The sequence below is a fragment of the Saccostrea cucullata genome, unplaced genomic scaffold, assembly GCF_032062105.1.
Source record: "Saccostrea cucullata isolate Sc308-1 unplaced genomic scaffold, CSIRO_AGI_Scuc_v1 ctg1401, whole genome shotgun sequence".
NCBI lineage: Eukaryota > Metazoa > Mollusca > Bivalvia > Ostreida > Ostreidae > Saccostrea > Saccostrea cuccullata.
The window spans coordinates 11,010-32,100 of NW_026940108.1; the positions used below are offsets into that span (position 1 = coordinate 11,010).

General features: G+C 32.6%; 1 protein-coding gene across 2 annotated transcripts; it reads left to right on the top strand.

Annotated features, from left to right (window-relative positions):
- LOC134254780 (uncharacterized) lies at window positions 1-20,964 on the top strand. 2 transcript variants are annotated; one of them, XM_062737303.1, is made up of 12 exons: window positions 1-234; window positions 919-1,027; window positions 1,141-1,214; window positions 8,328-9,239; window positions 10,415-10,588; window positions 10,879-11,337; window positions 13,505-13,753; window positions 15,323-15,868; window positions 17,566-17,663; window positions 18,441-19,616; window positions 19,783-19,828; window positions 20,043-20,964. In XM_062737303.1, exons 4-12 carry the CDS (start codon window positions 8,405-8,407, stop codon window positions 20,588-20,590), a joined length of 4,131 nt encoding a protein of 1,376 aa, XP_062593287.1. In that variant the 5' UTR covers window positions 1-234; window positions 919-1,027; window positions 1,141-1,214; window positions 8,328-8,404; the 3' UTR covers window positions 20,591-20,964. The 2 variants fall into 2 exon arrangements, with proteins under 2 accessions (XP_062593287.1, XP_062593288.1); XM_062737304.1 differs by lacking the exon at window positions 1-234 and adding an exon at window positions 418-537.
- Window positions 20,965-21,091: the final 127 nt, after the last annotated feature.

The following is a 21,091-nucleotide window of genomic DNA, read 5'->3' on the forward strand; positions in this document are numbered from 1 at the left end:
ACTCTGAACTTGTGCTGCGTATGTGTGAGAATGTGGTATGAAAGACTCTTTGTGAATGAGGTAGTTATTATTATCAAGACACAAGACGGATAGTCACATGACTTTATACTATTCACTGAATTTCCGCTTTAACGAACTAACATCGGGTGCTCTTAGCCTAGCTGTTGAACTGGCTAGATGTATATATTCATCCTATATAGATTGTAATATCTGTGAATTCTTGTGTGTGTCCCGGTAAGATGAATTTGTGAAATATATTCAAAAAAAATGTCTTTTATGTTCTTATTATCTGTCTAAATGCTTGTCTATGTGTCTTCTATAGGTTGTGTGTAATTGTAATTTCAGTTTTTTGAGATTTTCTATCCACCTAATAAATTTTTTAACCTTAACCAGAGTCATTTTTCTGATATTCAATCACTTACTACATTTGGAAAACATTTATCAGTAGTGTGTGTTTAGGATCGGTAATTAAGAACAAGGAAACATCTCATTAGTCAAAAAGGAAGGATATAGTTTTATCCAATTTGCCAGTTCACAGTAAACGCACTTTTCAACAAGTTCTATTAGACATTCCTTGTTGTGTGAAATTGACTGAATTTTATTATTTAATTTTTATAATTATTTTGTGCCATCGATTGATTCTTGTTTATGTGTATCGTCGATATGATATTTAATTTTGTTTCCAGTGACCAAATATACCTTTTTGCAGTTGACTTCGCATTTACCCTTTATGCCACCATTTGATGTTTACATCTTTTGTTGTCCCTTTGATATTAAGTTTTGTGAACATATGATTTAATTCTTGATGGCCTGCGCAATTTCTTAATTTTTACGTTAATTGCCCTTAATTTACTTTAGTGGTCCTTTTTATTCAGTTTTTATTGATTACATATTTTTTATATGTGCTGTCGATTGCAGGAAGCCTTTCTTGGGGTCAGATTTGTAACTTCTTTGTATGCATCCGCTCCAGCTTGATAACTAATATTTTCAAAGGAAGAAAAAAAAACAGATTAACAGGTCGTAACAGGTGGGATTATTTCTGTTCTTTCATAATTTTTACGACAGGATTGGTATATGAAAACCTGTAAATACATTTTGCATTTATTATTTTTTTACCTCTCCTTTCTCTCTATTGAACAGTGACGTCTATTGTGTTTCTTTCCTGTGGCAAGAAATTCAGTGGTGGATCCGGCAGAGTTGTTTTTTCAACAGAGGTAGGGTATTGTAATGTGTATAGCTAGTCGTCTATAAAAGCTTTATGTACGATAGATTCTGGACCCCCTCATTTTCACAAATTTAAACAAATTAACCGCGAATCACTAACTTAATTTAAGGTTCTCTATGAGGCATGGTGTAATCAAACTGACTACCACAAATTTTAAGGTTAAAAGTGTATGTTTATTTTGATCTGTTTTAATGCAATTACAACAGTTTTTTTCTCTCTTTATCTCTCTTGTTTTACATCAGGGGAACATATCAAACACGTACTTCTCCTTGGAGTCTTTTGTGAGAAACAGCAATAGTTAGAAAAGATAACGGCTCAAAGAATCGCTCTGTCCTGCTTGATTTTTAAAACACCTCTTAGTAAAGATCATATAATATATAACATATAATATGATATAAAGTTTTAACCTTCACAGTAACAGACCAGCAATGCGCTACAGATGTATCTCGCTCTATCTAGGTAACGTAATTGAAACCAGGAAAACGACGATCTTGTGGATCAAAAAAGTGCACTGTAAAATAATTCAATTTGCATTCATGGAAATGGCATATAAGTTTTCAAAATGTTTAACTTTCAAACTGCTACGATAACAGAAGTGACGTAATGAACTAGAATTTACAAATATTTTGAACTATTTGATAAATAGACAGATCTCATTACAAAATGAATAATAATTCACTCCGATAGTCGCACTTAGATATTGAAAACTATCTCAAGCAGTTGAAGGCGGACCTTTATCAGATTTTTTTTTACTGATTTTACTTTGATAAACTACCGATTTTCTTCCTTTACCAAGCGCAGAATGTTCAGTTTTCAACGTGTGTGGTAAAGATTACTTTATAATTTCAAGATTTTTTAATGAACTTAAAAAAGTATTGCTTCTTTGAGAAAAATTCAGATAACATAGAAAATCAAATATAATAATATTTTTATACCAGCTATACCCAATTCGATTAATATAAAACTAGAACTCTGCATACACATTTGCATTTAAGATTGCATTTATAACTATTGATGGATGAAACCAATACTAGTTTTCTCGTAAAAATGTAGAGTCATCCATTAATCAATTCGCTTATTAATTTCTTAATCATGTCAATATCACCTAACTATCAACATTGAACATCATTCGAAGAATCGAAAGTAGTCTGAAAAAAAAATATTAAGAAATTTAATCAAAAACCTGTCATTGATTTTGTGCTCAAATTTTTAGATAGAAACAAACTGAATTTATTATACCCCTGCTTGAAAAGTGAAAGGGTATATAGTAATCGGTATTTCCGTTCGTCTGTACATCTGTCTGTCTGTCCGTCCGTCTGTTATGCCTTAACTCTTAACCGCAACTCCTCTAGATCTTATACTACTGAGTGTAATATTTGAAATTTTCACAGATTCTTTACTGCATATTACAATTGAGCACCTCCTATTTTACTTTTTTATTCGACACGTATTTTAAATTTCCCATAGCAAAACATGGAACACCTATGACGTCACATAGAAGCTTCTGGATAACATTTGATAGGATGAGTTTTTCCTATTTACACATTACCGTAAAAAAATATATAGCAACACATGGACATTATGGGAGGCAGGGGGTATCATTTAGTGAGCTCATTGCTCACAGTACCTCTATTTTGTTTGACGTCTAAAAAGCAGTGCAAAAGCTAAACGTGAAAGAACTGTACATTCCAAAACTTGCAGATATTTTATGCAAGGAAATAGAGATAGAATTTTTTTTGGTCATACTACTTTAGTTTTAAAAAGTAGACAAGAAAATAACATAACAAAAATAAGATTTAAAGGACCCCAGCCCTCTGCAATTAATTTCACAAAGAAAATTTAAAATTTCTAATATCGATTTTCATAACAACAATAGCATTAGAGCCACATGGAAAATGTTTGAAGTATTAAGCTTATTTCTTTCAAAAATGACTTTTATTTTATACCTAGATATGAAGAAATGTCAACGTAGAGAACAGAAAGAGTAACGATTTATTATCATAGCATTAAATCTAAAATATGAGATATATTTGATAATACATGTAATACTTAGTATCATACCTATTTAAATCATGTTAGGAAACATCATGAAGAGATGCTTCCTAAGTCAGAAAATCCGCATGTTTTCTATGGTTGAAAGAAACAAATACATCTGTGAGAAGTTATCTTTCTTCTAAATATATTTTATGTTAAAAATTCATACTATTAAAAATTCTATTTTAAGTACGTGAAACATTAAACAATTCATTGTTAAAATGGTCCTTAAAAGATGCAACTAATTCAATTTATAAGGCTTTTGAACTTGGTTTTGAATTTTGTATTGTGATATAATATGCATGTATTGTGAATATTGTATTGAAATATAAAAAAAAATCAAAACAAAAAGAAATTGGTAAAAGAAATAGAAAATAATGTTTCTTTCATATGTTAGGTTTCATCGAATTGACTAGTCAGAGGTTTCAGTTATGAAACTCAAATTAACAAATTGTGAGTATTATTCATGTTTTGTACTTTGAAACTTATCTGTGTTATATCAGAGGGTCGTTATATGCATCCCTTAAAGTAAGACCATACAGGGGCCTAAAGAGTTGATGCATGTACCTTTTTGGAGATACATACGAGGGCTGTATAATAAATTATGCCCTTAGCTCTATGAAATAAAACACAGAAATCATATGACATTAAGCTTGACTTTCTCGCATGATTAATCATTGAACTGATTACAACTCATGTGACAACTTTTTGTCCCATAGTGGCATTGTGAGAAGCTGGGAAACAAAGACTATTCGATACACTGCATTAATTGAATGGTAAAAAATCAGTAAACTGAAGTTAAAATAAACACTTCAATTCAGCTGCTGTAAAACTTGATGAGAAATCCTAAAGAAATATTCACTGAAATTTGTGATATTTATAGTCAATGTCTGTTTCATAGACATACAAATGTATAAGTAGGTATTTCTAAAAGAACAAAAATTATAAAAAGAAGTGCTCTTTTTAGGTCACCTGAGTAAACTCAGGTGACCTATTGCTATCTGTTTTTGTCCGTCGTCGTCCGTCGTCCGTCGTGCGTCGTGCGTTAACATTTGAACATTTTCAGCTTCTTCTCTGCAACCACTGAACCAATTTCAACCAAATTTGGCACAAAGCATCTATGGGTGAAGGGGAACAAAAATTGTGAATTTCATGTTCCCTGCCCCCCTGGGGCCTGAGGGGTGGGGCCAAAACCACTTAAATTAATGCAATCTTTAAAAATCTTCTTCTTTACTCCTGGACATCAAGCAGTCAAACTGTTTGCATGATTGTAATCAGCAATGAGTCCTCTACCGCAATTGTAAAATTCATGCCCCTGGGGTCAGGGGTTCTAGTGCTAGGGCGGGGCTAAATAAGTAGGTAGTAAAAATGCATTATTTCTTTGAAAATCTTCTTCTATGCTCCTGAGTATTAAATAAACCAACTAAGTACATAGTTATGATAAGCAAGAGTGCCTCTACCAAAATTGTGAATTTTATGGCCCCAGGGTCAGGGGTTCTGGTGTTAGGGCGGGGCTCTATTGATTATATAGTGAAAATAAATGAATTCTTTGAAAATCTTCTTCTCTGCTCCTGGGTATTAAATAAACAAACTAAGTACATAGTTATGATGAGCAAGAGTGCCTCTACCAAAATTGTGAATTTTATGGCCCCAGGGTCAGGGGTTCTTGTTTTAGGGTAGGGCTCTAATGATTATATAGTGAAATGCATGAATTCTTTGAACATCTTATGTTTTGCTCCTGGTTAATATGCTAATGATCTAATTACATATTTAAGGCCAGGATTTATTTTATTTTCAGTTTTACAAACCCCCAGCTCAAGGTTTTGAATGTTCAGAAAAAAATAAAACAAGTTGCTGTCCTTTAAAAAAAGGGCTGCAATACGTGGACCATATGCGTGTTTTTTTCTAACTGAAATTCAATTAAGAAAATTTCTAGGTGTAGGGAATATTCATGTAAGGTTTGTTCACTTATTCTAAAATTATCTTCCACTTATAACTGATCGTAGTCTCAAAGCACAGATGTGAAATTTTATCTCCGATTAGCGATCTTTATTTTTGTCAGTTTTAACATGTTTAAAAAAATCGGGTTATTTTTACACGTGTAACACATATTGGTTGGGACTTGACACCTGTTCTGGATTTATACGGAAGAAATTTATCATGGGAAAAATGTTTGTTTTTTTTTATTTTGTCGGAGCCCCCACCCACCAACACACACACATTAAAAGCCCTTGCTACAGACCTTTATCAGACAATAATTAGATTGCTGAAATATTAAATTATTTTGCGAGTCTTGATGCACAAAACTAATGCAGGTGAAAACTTGCTCTATTTTAAAAGCTTTAAAAGCTACACGTATCTCTGTTCGTTGGATGACGCTTCTCATTCAAGTTGTTAAGTAATGTATCTATATACTGTAACTTTATTCTTAAAATGTTTGTACCATGAATCAATGTTTAGTATAAAAGTATATGAAAAAGAGAGGAAATCGAATCTGCCAATAAATGTGTAAATGCGATATGCAGATTTAAAAGCGCGATTTGCCAATGAATTGCTAATCCGAATAGGGCGAATAATTCTACGGGAAAGTTACTTAAGGTGCGAACTCTCAAGCAATCGCGCGCATGCGTAGCCTGTCGTTTGCCAAGGGCATCCGGATTAACTTTGCTTATATATTTACTGCGTGGACCGCAGGGTCGAAGCAACAATTTTTTTTCTTTCCGATGTCAAATTTGAGTCGGGATCGAGATTTCAAATTTACGAACTCGCACTTCCGGTTTGAAGATGAAACAGCGGGTAAATAAATAAGATCTAAAAAGATAGCTTGGTTTAGTGTAAAATTCATCGATACGAGTGCCATTCAAAAAGTTTCACCTATTCAAAGAACAAATAAAATACTGACGACTTTGTTGCACAATGACATGCTGGTGAGATAATTATGTATTCGTTTCAAAAGTATCTGTAAATTATTTTCCTCCCCCAGGTTTTAAACTGCCCGTGGTAGCTGTTGCATTTTACCAGCGACATTGTTTAGGTCTCTGTTATGGCTTACAGTCTAAGCATCATTCTTCAGAAAAGAGTTGCTTTTGCATCAGATGTAATGAATAAAACTATGAGAGAAGTTCAGTCCATTTAAGGAAGAAATTGTTAAGGCAAGAATACAGGCATGTAGTATCATTTGTATTCGCCAGAAAAATTATTTTACACTTAATTGAAAAAAATGTTCACCCTACACACGCAATACCCCCTGTCTGTTTTATGATAGGATTAAATTTTAGAACAATGTCTACACATTCACCTAAAACATATTTAAAAAAATTGAAGAAATATTGAAAGACTTTTAAAGAATTGATTTTTTAAAATATATTTTGACCAATATCACAAAATTTATATAACCGGCCCAAACTGGCAGATGATGAAATAAGCAATTTAAAGTTCTACTTTCCTATTTGTAAGCATTATGTGTCCAGTGGTAAGGAGCCTATTAGAATAGCATAAAAAAAGAATGTACAAATGTTAATAATTGATTTATCAAAAAAAAAATCTTATTTCCTTCTCCTTAGGGAATTTTTTATTCTCATGTTCATAACTACACCTAAACATAAAAAATGCTGGCCTTATAATGAAGAAAGAAGCCTCTTTCAAAATAGATAATTTCAGGTCCGCTTGGTCAGGAGTACCAGGGGGATACTTTGAATAAAATAAATTAATGTTTTGAAATCTACCCTTTGAAAAGCAATGGTGCCTCTTTCAAAGTTTGTGAATTTCATGGCTTTTGGATTAAAACACGAACCAAATACAATCACTGGAAAGTTGTTACATGGTATTCAGGTGACCTATAAGGCCCATGGGCCTCTTGTTTACAGATATGATTTTTTCGCTGAAATGTCGAGTTAAGTGTTTAGATTTGTATGATATAAAATTATGTTATCTTAATGATGCGTAAGTGTAGTCGAGATCCGTCCTTATTTAAAGTAAATGAAAAGATTAAAGATTGTCAAAATTGCAAACGTTTGGTGCATGTATGAATAAATTGCATACTTAGAAAACTTTATTTTAAGAAAGATAAAAAAATAAACGATGGAAAATGTAATTGAATGCATGCTGTTTGGAAACAAATTACAAACTATTGACAAATTAGATAAAGGTGAATTAACATAGATTCGAGGTTAAGATTTATTTGTATATTATCACCAGTGATATAATTATTTTAATTTTATTTCACACACAAATATCATTAATTTTTGAAATATGTGAAACTTTAAATTTGGGTTTGATTGACACATCTTTGCATTCTCATCAATTTTAATGTTATTCTTAATACAAGTAATAGAATAAAAGGAACAATCTTGTTGTGTATTAATAAAAATATCAAGATATTTATCCAGAAAAATAATTATATTCAGAGTAAAAATGTTAAAGAGCAAAACCCCTCTACAAGTATGGTCATTCCGCTTTTCCGCTTTTTTAAGAGAGTTTAGCAAATGGAACACACCCGTGAATTGTACACAAATTTGAACTTGTAAACAGGGCACGAGCTCTGTTATTGTTGATAATTACGATTCGCCGGATGCGTTCAATTGTTAAAGTCCGCACGTTAAGAGAGGAATATTTTTTGGCGAATGACACTTCTCGCAAAATAACGCAGAAATTAATTGTGTATAATAAGGAATCTACAGTACACATACAAACTAAGGATCTATGGAGTTTTCAACATATAATTATTTGTTAGTTTGTTTACATTGTTGACATAAATCTTCATGTTACTAATAGATATATTGTGTTAGGAAAAATATTAAAGTAACAATACCCAAAGGTGCACTCTGAGCCGCTGAATAATATTTTCATGTGTAACATAACTTTATGGTTATTTACATAGAAAATGAGGAAAAAGAGGAAACCTATCATTGATATATAAAAAATGTTAGATCCGAAATATTAAATATTTTGCTGTTCTGAAAAAAAATTAGAATGGAGGTATAAAGGTGGTTGTCTTTCTAATTTTTTCCAGAACAGTTATCTTTAAACCTGCAGCTTAATAGGTATAACGCAATATTGTCATTTACAGAGAAATCTCAATGATAAAAGAAATCAGCAGGAGATTCTGTTCTAAAGAAAAACGACAGGATAACGATGAAATGATGTATGCAAATGATGTATAGGTTAGTGTTACGAAAATCTATCACGGTGCCGGGTGTTAGTCATTGTACTCACAATTCTCGTGTGTCGTCAGACTTCACCTGGATTAGTGATAAAGACAATCTCATCTTGACAAATAGTGCAGGTGATGAAGTAGATCGTCTCACAGATTTACTTAGGAGTGCATGGGGTGGACACACCGTGACTAGCAGTGGCGATTTAATTTATCTAGACAGGGAGTTAAACATCATCAAATTAACCATATATAACAAAGTAAAGACTATATTAATAAAGTACATAGAACCATGGAAGCCACGCTGTGTATGCAGCTCTCCCTCCACTGGAGACCTGCTTGTCGGGATGGTTAATGCTGATACAGTAACAGCCAAGGTAAACCGTTACACTAAAACGGGGCAATGCATACAGACCATACAGCACGACAACAAAGGTCAGGGACTGTATAGACTACCTAACTACATCAAAGAGAACCTCAATGGAGATGTTATCGTGTCTGACGTGGACCGTGTAGTGGTGTCCAATGGTGGAGGAAGACTCCGATTCTGCTACGAAGGGCCTCTACCAAGATCACGACTAAAACCACGTGGAATTTGTACTGATGAGCTATCACACATTCTGGTGTGTGATGTTAGGACCGGCTCAGTACATATAATTAGCAAGGACGGTGAATTTCTGTCACAGATAAAAACATCACAAGACAGGATATACACACCCTGCGGCCTGAGTTATGATGACAGAACTCAGTTACTCTGGGTCGGATCTGAAACAAGCAACAAAGTGAACATCTATAGACTTGTTTATGGGGACTATCTGGCCGGCACATGTAAGTTATATTGTTGTGACGTGTTTTTGTTTTATGTTTCACTATTAGAGCTGAAGTACTAGTGTGAAACTGAACATGAATAGGCCACTTAAATTCTAGATAACACTTTGCTTTTTATACATCAAACTTGATACATTTGTTCTTCTCAGGGAGTGAATATTTTTTAAAGATATTAAGGCCATAAGCTCAAGAGGCAAATCTAATTTAGGACTTATTGATTGATTTTTGTTTTACGTCATATTTAACATGTTAACAATTTTTACTCATGTACAGAAATCGCCATATGCTGTTAAAGTGCATCAAATTTCGAATTTCACTCGACACTTTGGGTCACCGAGCATTTGATAATTTTTTAATGTTAAATATATATTAGAAATTCACTATTTATGTAAAAATCTTTCTTTTTTTAAACCTTCTCTGCAAATTGATATAAAACCGATAAACTATGTGAATTGATATGAAATGCAAGGGTCTCTCGACCAAATTGTACAAGAATTAACCCAGAATCATGGATTCTATGGAGTAAGTGGGCAGGGGGTTGCTCTGTGGATTATATATATCAAAATTGTATTAAACCTTTGAACCCCCCCTTCTGCCTTTTGGTATTAAGCCACACATTAAATGCCATGAAATGACCTTAAATATAAATAAATGCTTGTTTTGTGTGCTCATGTGTATCCCGGCAAGCAATTTGAAAAATTATAATTAGGAAAGCATATTTTAAGTGTTATTTTCCTATGAAAATTGCTTTGGTAAAAAAATCTCTGTGTTTAATATCTTTAAAATGCTTTTTGATTATTAACTGAGAGTATAAGGAAGAATTCTAATACAATTGTTTTGTTAAACACATTTTAATTGACTAATGCACTGATGTTTGAAGCAGTAAAACGAACATTAAAGTGACAGAAAGCCTTATATTGTGACGTCATAATAGAGCGACCCAAACACACAATGTCCAGTGACATATTTCATGCAACAAAACAAACAAAACGCGTCGCCGGTAAAACTCAGTTTCCGAAGGTTAAATCAGCAATAACTACCATAAATACCAAATTAAAGGATAGTTATTCCCTAATTCTTAATATACAGTGTATAAATAACCATAATTATTCAGATGAGTATTTTAGCCCATGGGCCTCTTATAAATATAGCCAGTTTTTTGTCCTTTATTGCAGATCTCCCTCTGGAGAAGAAAGAGTGTTCGAAGCATCCCAGTTATTCATTGACCGAGTTCTGTGTCCCGTGTGAGACTTCTTTGTGTGAGATCTGTATCACGACCTCTAGTGGTCATAAACATCATGACGTTAGGGATGTTGAGAAATTGTTTCATGATATTCACAAGAGAAAGGGTTGGTAACGATTAAACCTGTAAAGAAAACCTTTGACAAACAATATAAACATTTTATCCATTTTCTTGAAGAAGTAGAAGAATTCTGCTTTTTAAAAGTTTCATCCTTAAGAGTCCTTTCTTAAATTGCCAGACCGCAAGGTTTCGTGTCATGAAAATTATTTTTTCTCCTTTACAAACCTTTACTTATCCAATTTTTATCCGAAATGCTCTAACTCTTTTTTAACTACAGCAAGTCGGGTATTTGAAGGAAACATATATTATATATATTTATTATATATCTGTTTGTAGATGGAGATGCACTTTTGATGTGCCTTCTTCTTTGTCAGAACTACAGAATAAATCTTGAAGAAGAACATTGGATGGAGAAATATAATGCTGTGGCTGACGTTTTCAAATTTAAGAAGCTTAAGAAGAAATTCGATTTCAGCAAACTGAAAAAGTACAAACCAGTGCTGAAACAGAATAGTTCAATTGTCGAGTTTTCATGCAAATTCTTCAGAGACACCAGCTTTCTAAGATTTGCAAAAGAACGGAGATTTGTTGATATGTTTCTATTTTGGGCAGAAAAAGAAAACATTTCAAAGTTCTGCAGGTCATCAAATTATTTGAGAAGAGAAGATGAGGAAGAAGTTTGTTGTTGGTTATTGGAAAATCAGACGGAACAGCTGATAGATCGACTTGGAGAGGACATGTTCACACACGTAACAATGAAGGACAAATCAATACATGAACTAGTATATAGCAAACGTACGTTTCTTTTGGTATAGTTTTGGGCATTTCACAATATTTTATCTCCTTAATTTCCTTTACTTAAGAACGAAAAGTGTGAAGTTAAACTAGGATAATAGTTTGTCTTTCGGTTTGTCTATGAAGAATCGATGTAAGATAGAAATGTAAACAAACCAGACTTAAGTGTCTTGTACATCTATGGATACTAGCTAGATGCAATATCCAAACGCCGTTTCTGGCCTATTGGTCTACGGACTCTGATTAAATTTAAGAATTGAGTCTGTTCTTGCTTACCAAATGTGACAATTCTTAATCCAAAATTTGTCCTTTTTTATACGTGTCCTGTGGGTATTCCATCGAGTTTTATAAACCATTAATATTTTCTCTTCTGTAACTACCAGACACTTCAAAACTAAACAAAGAACAATGTATTTTAATAGAAGGGAATTCAAGGAGGAGCAAACGCATTTTTTTTCATTTTTCAATGAAAAAAATATTGCTTTTATCATTTCAAATTCTTCTCCTCATAAAGTGCTAGGATGTAATGAAATCAAAACCTACATTAAAGCTAGTGATGCATTAATTAAAACTTGCACAAACCATGAATTTTGGGGTTTAGTTTGGTTCACAATAGAATATTGCAAAGTTTGATGTAGAAATGTACAGAGAAGTTTAAATCATATGATAAAAGGTAGCGGACTACGATATCTACGTTGAATTAAAATTTGATTCTGCATGTCATGTGAAAATAAACAAGCAGTGCAAAGTTGAACAAAATTAAGTTCCTCCGCCTTCCTGTCCCTGATTTTTTGAGATCAGGAAAATATAAGCTAGAATATTTAGAAAAAATAAAATCAAAGGCATTAAAAACCCTATAAATCTCAGTAATTAGTCGTATTGATATAAAAGAACTAGCTATATTGTACTCTATTCAAGTTTGACGTGATCAAACAACAGAAGACAATACCATATTTTAGAGATGTGTCAATGTTTAACTCTTAAATCCATGTTTGATAATAAAAGTAACGGCTTTTTAAAAAGATCTCTGGCATTGGTATATGCCTAAAAAAATAAACATAAAAATGAATAGAGATCTAATGTTTTTTTTTTTATTTTCCCCATGTAACTGGTCTTTGTTGACAGTCCTTTCATTTTCTACTTCATGATAACGACCTAAAAGTTTACCTTCTTTAAAAAAAAAATTTAATAGGGTTTTGCAACAGATCATTTACCTTCTAAAATAAATATTTCCAAACATCATGGATGAAAAAAACTGTGTATCTATTGTATACCATTCCACCCCAAGCAGCAAGATTCCAGAAGTTGACGTTATTGCATTTCCGTTCAATAATGTATTTGTTTTTAAAAGAAAATCAAATATCCTTCTCGACTACTACTCATTTTGTTAAATTATTGTGTTAAGAAAAGCGTGGCATTTCACTTCAATACACGAACAAAGTATCTTTGTGGTGGCATATTTCTGCCCCTTGTGTGCAAGTTATTTTTCTGTCAAATATGTCGACATGCAAGATAAATATGTTGGCATGCAACTTAGCTATGTCAACGGGCAACATAAATACGTTGATATGCTAGAAATTTGCAATCAAATAAAAATCATTAAAAAAATCTCAAATATCGCCCACATGTGACATCCAATATGCTAGATGTAATTTATTTATGTTGACAGGCAACTTAGGGCAGAAATATGCCACCATATATTTTAGCTTTTTTCTTACCCAGTAGAAAAAAAGAATGAGTTCCGCTAAAGAATTGCAGTGCGAAAGTGACGATAATTATTTAAAGAATCCCTTTCTAGTAAGTATATTGTGCCAGGGCATGAACAATAGTGGGAAACCTGGATAATTTGCATAACGGCCCAAACATGACAGAGGCCGCAAGTGATTTTCATGCATATTTGGCCTCCATAGCTCTTGACCTATTGACCTGCCTAATTTAAATTCCGGTAGAATTATCAAGAAAAAATTAACTCCGGTAACTTTCAAAGAGTTATCACATGGAGAAAAAATCAGTAATGAAAATATAAGGTGATAGTTGTCGCGCAGGTCACGTTCCATTTTCTTATTACAATAAATGATTTTTATATTTACTATTTCGTATTATTGAGAGATAAGATATAAAACAAGTAGAGTATGATTCCGGTCAGATATGTTTTGTTTTATTACAGTGGGTATACCAGTACAGGTTATAATGAGAGGAGATGACTCCGTGAAAAATTTCCTGGACAATCTCAAGAAAGGAAAGACAACAATGTACTACGCCACTGGGATGTTGATAGGGTGTGCAGGCAGCGGGAAATCAACACTGCTAGGGAGGTTAAAGGACATCGACCTGGAGAAAATTCAGAAAAACACAAGATCCACTAGGGGAATAGATATCCAGACAGACGTCTTTGATGTGTCAAATACAATCGAAGGTATTGTGTTATATGAATGATGCATGCAATTACGGATTACACAAATTTTATCCCAAAGGAACAAATGAGGTCCACAAATTGTTTTTTTTTTCAATGGGCAAACTGAATTTTGTTTTCAAATGCATGTTACATTAAAACCTGGATTCATGAATTGTGTGAATCTGATATATTTTTTTGGAATACTGATATTTTTTTAAATACTGATTTCTCAATGTGTTGAGCAATTTTAGCTGATGTAATGCTGGAGGGTGTGACTTCACCAATTATAAAGTAATAATGATTTTTAGCAAATATTTCTCGGCGAATCAGATTCAATAAATTAACAAGTACATTATTGTATGATATAACTAGAATATTACATAATACATACTTAATTTGATATCATTATCATATCACATAAGCACAAGTATCCCTACATTAGCTAGAGAGCCAAAAGAGTTAGGGTATAATACGTTATATCTTTTGTATGCAGTATTCTATACATCAATTTTATTTTTTTTTAGATAAGTATTATTAAATCATTTAAGAAAGAATTTGATGATGAACGGAATACACACATAAAAATATATAACTAGGCAATTTGACCAAAATAAAAAGATATACAAATATAAAAATTTACACACTGAATGTCATATTGTGTATACTAACCAACAGTTTGACTTCATCAAATTTTTTTTCGACAAAGCAAAAACTGTTTCTAATTTGTTTGGAATCAATTAAAGGAAGGTTTCTGCCTCAGAGAGAAAGAGAGATTGCGAGAGAGGGATATAGAGATAACGAACAGTATTCAATATCTAAGTCCATCAAACAATACAAAATGGGAGCAGAGCAAACGCAGATCTCCAAAACAACAGAGGTGGGATCAGGTGCTATGGAGGAATAAGCATCCCCTGCCGAACAGTCAAATCCGCCGTGTGCTCCTTGTCATGATCAGGAAATAACGGAAAAACCCTTTGTCGATTCAATGTATGAATAATGGTCTAACAATTAGTGTGAAAAACGTCAGTCAGCACTTACCTTAATGATAAATTGAATTTGCTGACAATGTGATCGTATCGACCATAGAACTTACGAAACAATGACTTTAAAACAGACTGTTAATATTCTTGTTTCATCAGCTTGCTTGTCAATAATTTACCTCATTTTAGAAATTATTTATAATTGTGTATCAAGTCAACTGAGATATATATACTCCATATGCAAGTGATGAAAGTTTATTACTGCATAAATAAGGGATGTTCACGATAAAGTCATCACGTTTATCATAAATGTTATTCGTTAGATTACCATTAAGGTTTTTTTTTTCAAGCATCTTTCATCTAAAGCTCATCAGAATATATCGTATCGACATAGGAATAGAAATGAAAATACGTTGTCCATATATCTGGTTGAAAGCCACAGCATCTGTTATATTCTTTTCAAACATACGATTTTGCACAAATTCTGCTTCATATGAATATAAAGGAGGAGAGGGGCGGGGGTCAAGTTTGTTATGTATCAAACCACTTGTTTAAATCGAGATACATGTATTAATGACTTTTTTAAATTTCTTTTGTAATCATTTCACAGTTAATTTTTCAAACCAAAAACAACGTTTTTCGGTTATGCTTGATGAAAAAAGTCAATATCACAATGTTACAAAACCTCCTGAAGAAATATCTGATGAAATGAAATCGGATGAGACGAAATCGCTGGATATTTGCGACCCGAGGGATATTGAAGAAGCTCCTATTAGCGAGGCCACTTATAATTATAATGAAGAGGTATCACGTGACAGCATAAACACAGAAAGTGAGTTGCTCAAGGGAGATATCGCTGCTGCTCCACTTTCTGAAAAAGCAGATGAAAAAGCAACTCAAAGTCGAAATGCTACCGATAATTTAGAAAGTTTAGGCATTCTAAAGGTTTCAAAAAGTGTTTTGGATGAACCAGAGAAAAAAATCTCAATGGTTGATTTTGCGGGACAGTGCTCATATTATTCCTCACACCAGATTTTTTTGAGTCCACGAGCATTCTTCATTTTGGTGTTCAATATGGAGAAAAAATTAAATGAAATCGTTGGAAAAGAAGTGTGTAATCAAGAAGGTTCCATTTACAAAGGATGGACACACAGAGGTTTGTATTTGTAAAGTAAAACTTCATTTTCATTGCTATATAAATATGGAAACTTATGCTATATATAAATAAGTCTATAAATATTACCCTCGAAGTCAATAAATCACTGTTTTCAGCATGTATGAATATTTAATTACTATTATTTAAATATTCTATATTTGAATGTAGTAATCATCATGTCTTTTTAGACATCGATGTTTATAAAAAGTAAACACTTAGGTCGAAAAATGGTTTAATTTCTACCAATTTTTAGATATCTAAAGCATGACAGGGGTTGAAAACATTTTACAATGACACATCCACTTTGATTCGTGTCTCTCCTGTAAAATGTAATTAATTGAATTTGTTCATCATCTTTCTGTCTGGGGACATTTTTCCAAAATGCTTCACTTTTTATTGATCAAATTATTGATAAAACTTATAGGTAAACACATTGACTGAATTAATTATTCCACGTTTATCAGTTTCTTTGAATTGTACTGTCTTGTTGACTGGAGGTTTATAAAGAAGTAAATTCAGATAATTTTAATTTATTCCAATGTAATGAAAAGTAAATAAAAACTAGTTTTTAATAATGCTAATATACATTTATCTTAACTTCCAAATGACTTACGAGGGCTGTTCGGGAATTATTTACTTGAACTCCATAAAGACTAGAGAAAAATTCATGAAAATCCGTCAACATTTATGAAGAAAGAATAAAACAATTATGCAAAAGTTCTAGTTCTAGTGAAAATTAGATAAGTTCCGGTGAATTTATAAACATGCATACGTCCATTAATCTGGGGCAGCATCACTACGTCATTTTAATGTCACATCAGCCGGATAAATGTTCGCATGTTAATCTATCAGGGAATGCTAACTATTCTGTTTGCTATCATAATATATAACATTACAAAAAAACTTACCTGCCTCTTTTCTTAAACGATTTTTTAGAAAACAGATTATACGTCAGAAAAATATATACACCAGCGAAACAACAAACCTTGAGACTTGTTTTTATCATTTAAGCAAGTTGGCTAGTCTGGAAAAGAGTTCCACAAAACACTACCATTTTTATTTTACGTATTCTTGCTGCTCTGCCTTGACGTGAAAACCATGTGCCTTCGTTATCAGATTTCTTTAATGAGCCTACTGTAGGTTACTTAGTTTTTGCGAAAAATTATTTTCGCAAGATAGTCATTGACTCTGGTGAAGCGAAACAAAATTTCCACAAACTGTGGTTATTGCCCTATATCGTCTTAAGGATTGCTATCATACGTAAGAATTAAATTTTTGCGAACACATTGCCTCGCCTAATTACATTAATTTAAAAAAATCTTAAGCATTGATTGACAAACTTATCGTAGGATTACATGTACTTTCAAACAATAGGATGTTCTAAACATACCAAAACTCGGAAAGGAAAATATACGGAGGCTATAAACTGTGATTTGGTTTTTTTTATTATTTTTAAAATAGGAAGTTCACAAATGAAAACGGTGTCGTCATGTAGTCTTTTGAGTCCAATTCATTCAAATCTCGACAATATAATAAAACAGATATGGGCTCTTTTGGTGTTGAATATGTTTTTACTCACCTTTATTGACTAAGCTGAAGCCGAGTCCATAATTGTAAAATAATGACGTCATAATCAACTAGTGACAAGTCATTCACTTCAGTTTCTTGAAGTCAACGATTGTTGTTTTTTAATCTAGATTATGTAACATTTTGGGCAAAGAATATTCACCAATACAGCAGTAAAAAGGCTCCAATTATACTTGTCGGCACTCATGCAGAGGAAAAGACAGAAGAGGTATTCACTATTATATTTTTCGACATACACCCTCTTTAAATTGTGAGATTACAATTATATATAGGTATAACCTAAACAAAACGACTTATAGGCGGACCGACTTATAGGCGAGTATATACGGTATACCAATTAACAATAGATAAAACGAGGTAAATGATTGACAAGAAAGTTGATGAATTAAGAATATCAACAGTCTCATTTAAACTCATCATTTCTTAAACTTCACGCCGAAACAATGACCGTGTTTGCAAATACAATCATAATTTATCATTGACACAAATGCTGACTGACGTTTTTCATGCTAATTGTTAGTACATTATTTATACACTGAATTGACTAAGGATTGTTTTGTTATATCCAATCATGACAAGGAGCATACGGCAAGTGTGACCGGTCAGCAGGGGATGTTCACTCCTTCATGACACCTGATCCCATCTGTGGTATTTCGGAAATCCGTGTTTGCTCCTATCCACATTTTCCTTAAGATTAAGAAAATTGAGATTTCACCAAACCTGTTTTCAAATAACACCAATCACAAATTGATTCCTTGAACACTTTATTTATGAAATAAAAAAATAATTATAAATTTTAACCTTTTATTCATATTTGGAATGGTAACACGATTGCTAGGGAATAATTTGTTTATTTTATGCATAAAGTAAAACGGTACTGTCGACATTACGCACAGCATATTCACAGTAAAAAAGATGTTTTATTTTATTCTTTGTTATGTATAATTAATCTGGCATATGTCTTTATTGCTATCTTTTTCACAAGGAAAAAGGAGAGTTTTTCCGTGAGATTTGGAAGACTTTGGAAACAAAGGACAAGTCCCTACAAAGGCATCTTGACAAGAAGAAGATGTTTGCCATAGGTTTCCATGAAAATGAAAGCATTGATAAAATCAAATTGTCAATTATTGAAATTGTTCAGAAACTTGATCACTGGGGTGAAAAGCTTCCGCATTCCTGGGCTATGTTTGAAAACTTCTTTCAGGAGAAGAAACACCTGAAAATTATAAAGAAAGGGGCACTTTTTGATTTCAATGAAGCATTGCCAAATGATATTACATTGGCGACTGATGAAGATATAAATACTATGCTGCAGTATTTCCATGATGTCAAAGAAATCTTATATTTTCATCAAAAATTTCTCGAAAGAGTAATTATACTCGATGTTCAGTGGTTTGCAGATGCATTCAAAAATATAATTACTGATAAAAACCATGCAAAGGAGGATTTGTTAGAGTATGCATCAGTGTGGGATAAATTTAATGTGACTGGAGAATTGAATGACACTTTGCTGTCTGCGATATGGAAAATGAACAATAATGAATTCATGGAACACAAAGATGATATCATGCTGTACATGGAGAAGCTGGGGCTTTTGGCTAAAGTTGATAACAAAAAATGGTATGTTCCCTGTATGAACAAAAAACAATTTCCAATGAATGCGTTTACATCATATCCTGCTTCATCCATCCTCTGTTTCACATTTGATATTCTTCCTGCGGGCATATTCCATCGCCTTGTAGCAAGTTGCATGCAAATTCCTTGGAGTATTGTCACAGAAAAAACGGGAGAAAAAGAACAGCCCTGCATTTACCAGACAGCGGCTGTGTTTCTGTATAGGGACCACAACGTTTTGGTTGGAATGACGTCAACAGAAATTCAATTGCAGGTGTTCGTTATAGATGGAGAAGTTGATTTAACTACATGTACTCAAATACAAGAAGAAATTGAAGGTGTATTGCATATGCTCTCAAATACATTCCAGAAAAACATGAAATACCAAATTGCCTTCAAATGTAAACCTGTCGGCTTCTGCGATAGTGAAAGAAGTCATGTGATCAAGGAATATGAGTTCAAAGAGCCCACTTTTCAGTGCCCTTATTGTCCTTGGCGTGAAAAGCATATTATTCACACAAGCAACGTCACCAAATACTGGAAAAAGGTACCATTTGCATTATTGAATGAATTTGTCAGGAAAATATTTTTAAATACTTTAAAATAATTATGAATTTAGTAAACACGAAGACATTATAAGAGGAACACCTAAAAGAGGGTTTGTTATTAACTTTGATTATTTGATACCATTTTCAATACTTTTTATCAAACAGAAAAGTCAAGCTAAGAATGTAATTGAAAAGGAGAGCATTCCAAACCGTATGTATTCCCAATTAATCAATCTTACCATTATCCTTAGTTTTTATTTTATTGAAATAGGAAACTCATACTTAATGATAAAAATAGTTTTAATATCATGTTATACTTCCTATATATGAGCGACAGATAATATAATTAATAGTAATTATATTTCTTGATTTTTAATTGAAAACAGGTTAATCATTTCACATGTAATTGATATTTATCATTTTAGCAATCGAATTTATTTTAAATGTGGTGTCTAAAAGACTACGTGGCATAACATCTCCTATACTTGCTGCTAACTTTGGAGTACACCTTGAAGATACCAATTTATGTCTTGACGAAGAAAGATTTAGAATTCTCTATAAATGGAAATGCAAATATTCAGCTTTAGATCACTTAAAAGAGCTGGAGGGAATTTTAAGGAAAGCAGAACAATCAGACGCTGCAGATTGTATCGGGACTGTCCAATTTTCTGACTTTCGTTACGCTGAAATTTTTAGACCTTGCCAGGGTGTTTCAAAGAAAGATATCTTGGTGTTATCTGAGAAACTTTCTAATAACTACACTCATTTGGTACGGTTTTTAGGTCTGCCACATATTTGTATAGAACAAATTGAGGCAAATATTCGTTACATCGAAGATAGAATATTTAAATCTCTTATGAAATTGAAAGAAAAGCGTCCATATTTAAGCCACCAGGATATTTGCAGGGCTTTGAAGTTTATAGAACGAAGTGATGTTGCTGATTATCTAAACATTCAGTGGAAGTCTGAGTAAAAAAAAAATATATTTTTAGTAAATTATATTCTTTACAGAAACGATTTCACCATAGCATAGGGTGTACTCTCAAGGATGGCTAGAAATAAAGATGTACATATGCATGTAAATACAGTTATGATAATTGTTTCTTAAGGAATTTCCATCCTCACAATATTATAGGTTCAAAGTACAAAAACTGCATATATTTTCGTTCAATATACTTTAAACTTTCCATTTATTGCAAAAAATGTATAGGTCACCATATTATTTAAGATGCAAAACATAAATAAACAGAACTGTATGTCAACATAAAAAAATTGTACATTTTTTGTTAAAAGTATTGAGAAAAATATGTAAAAACTGGTTAATATGCAAAATTCTGATGCTGAGTGTTCCTAAATACTTCCGACCCAAAAGATACTTTTGAATTGTAAATATCAGGTAAACTATTTTACAGAAAAGCAAATGCCTGAATGAAGAGACCTTAGAAGGAGTTATTGCCCTTGTAAACATTATTTA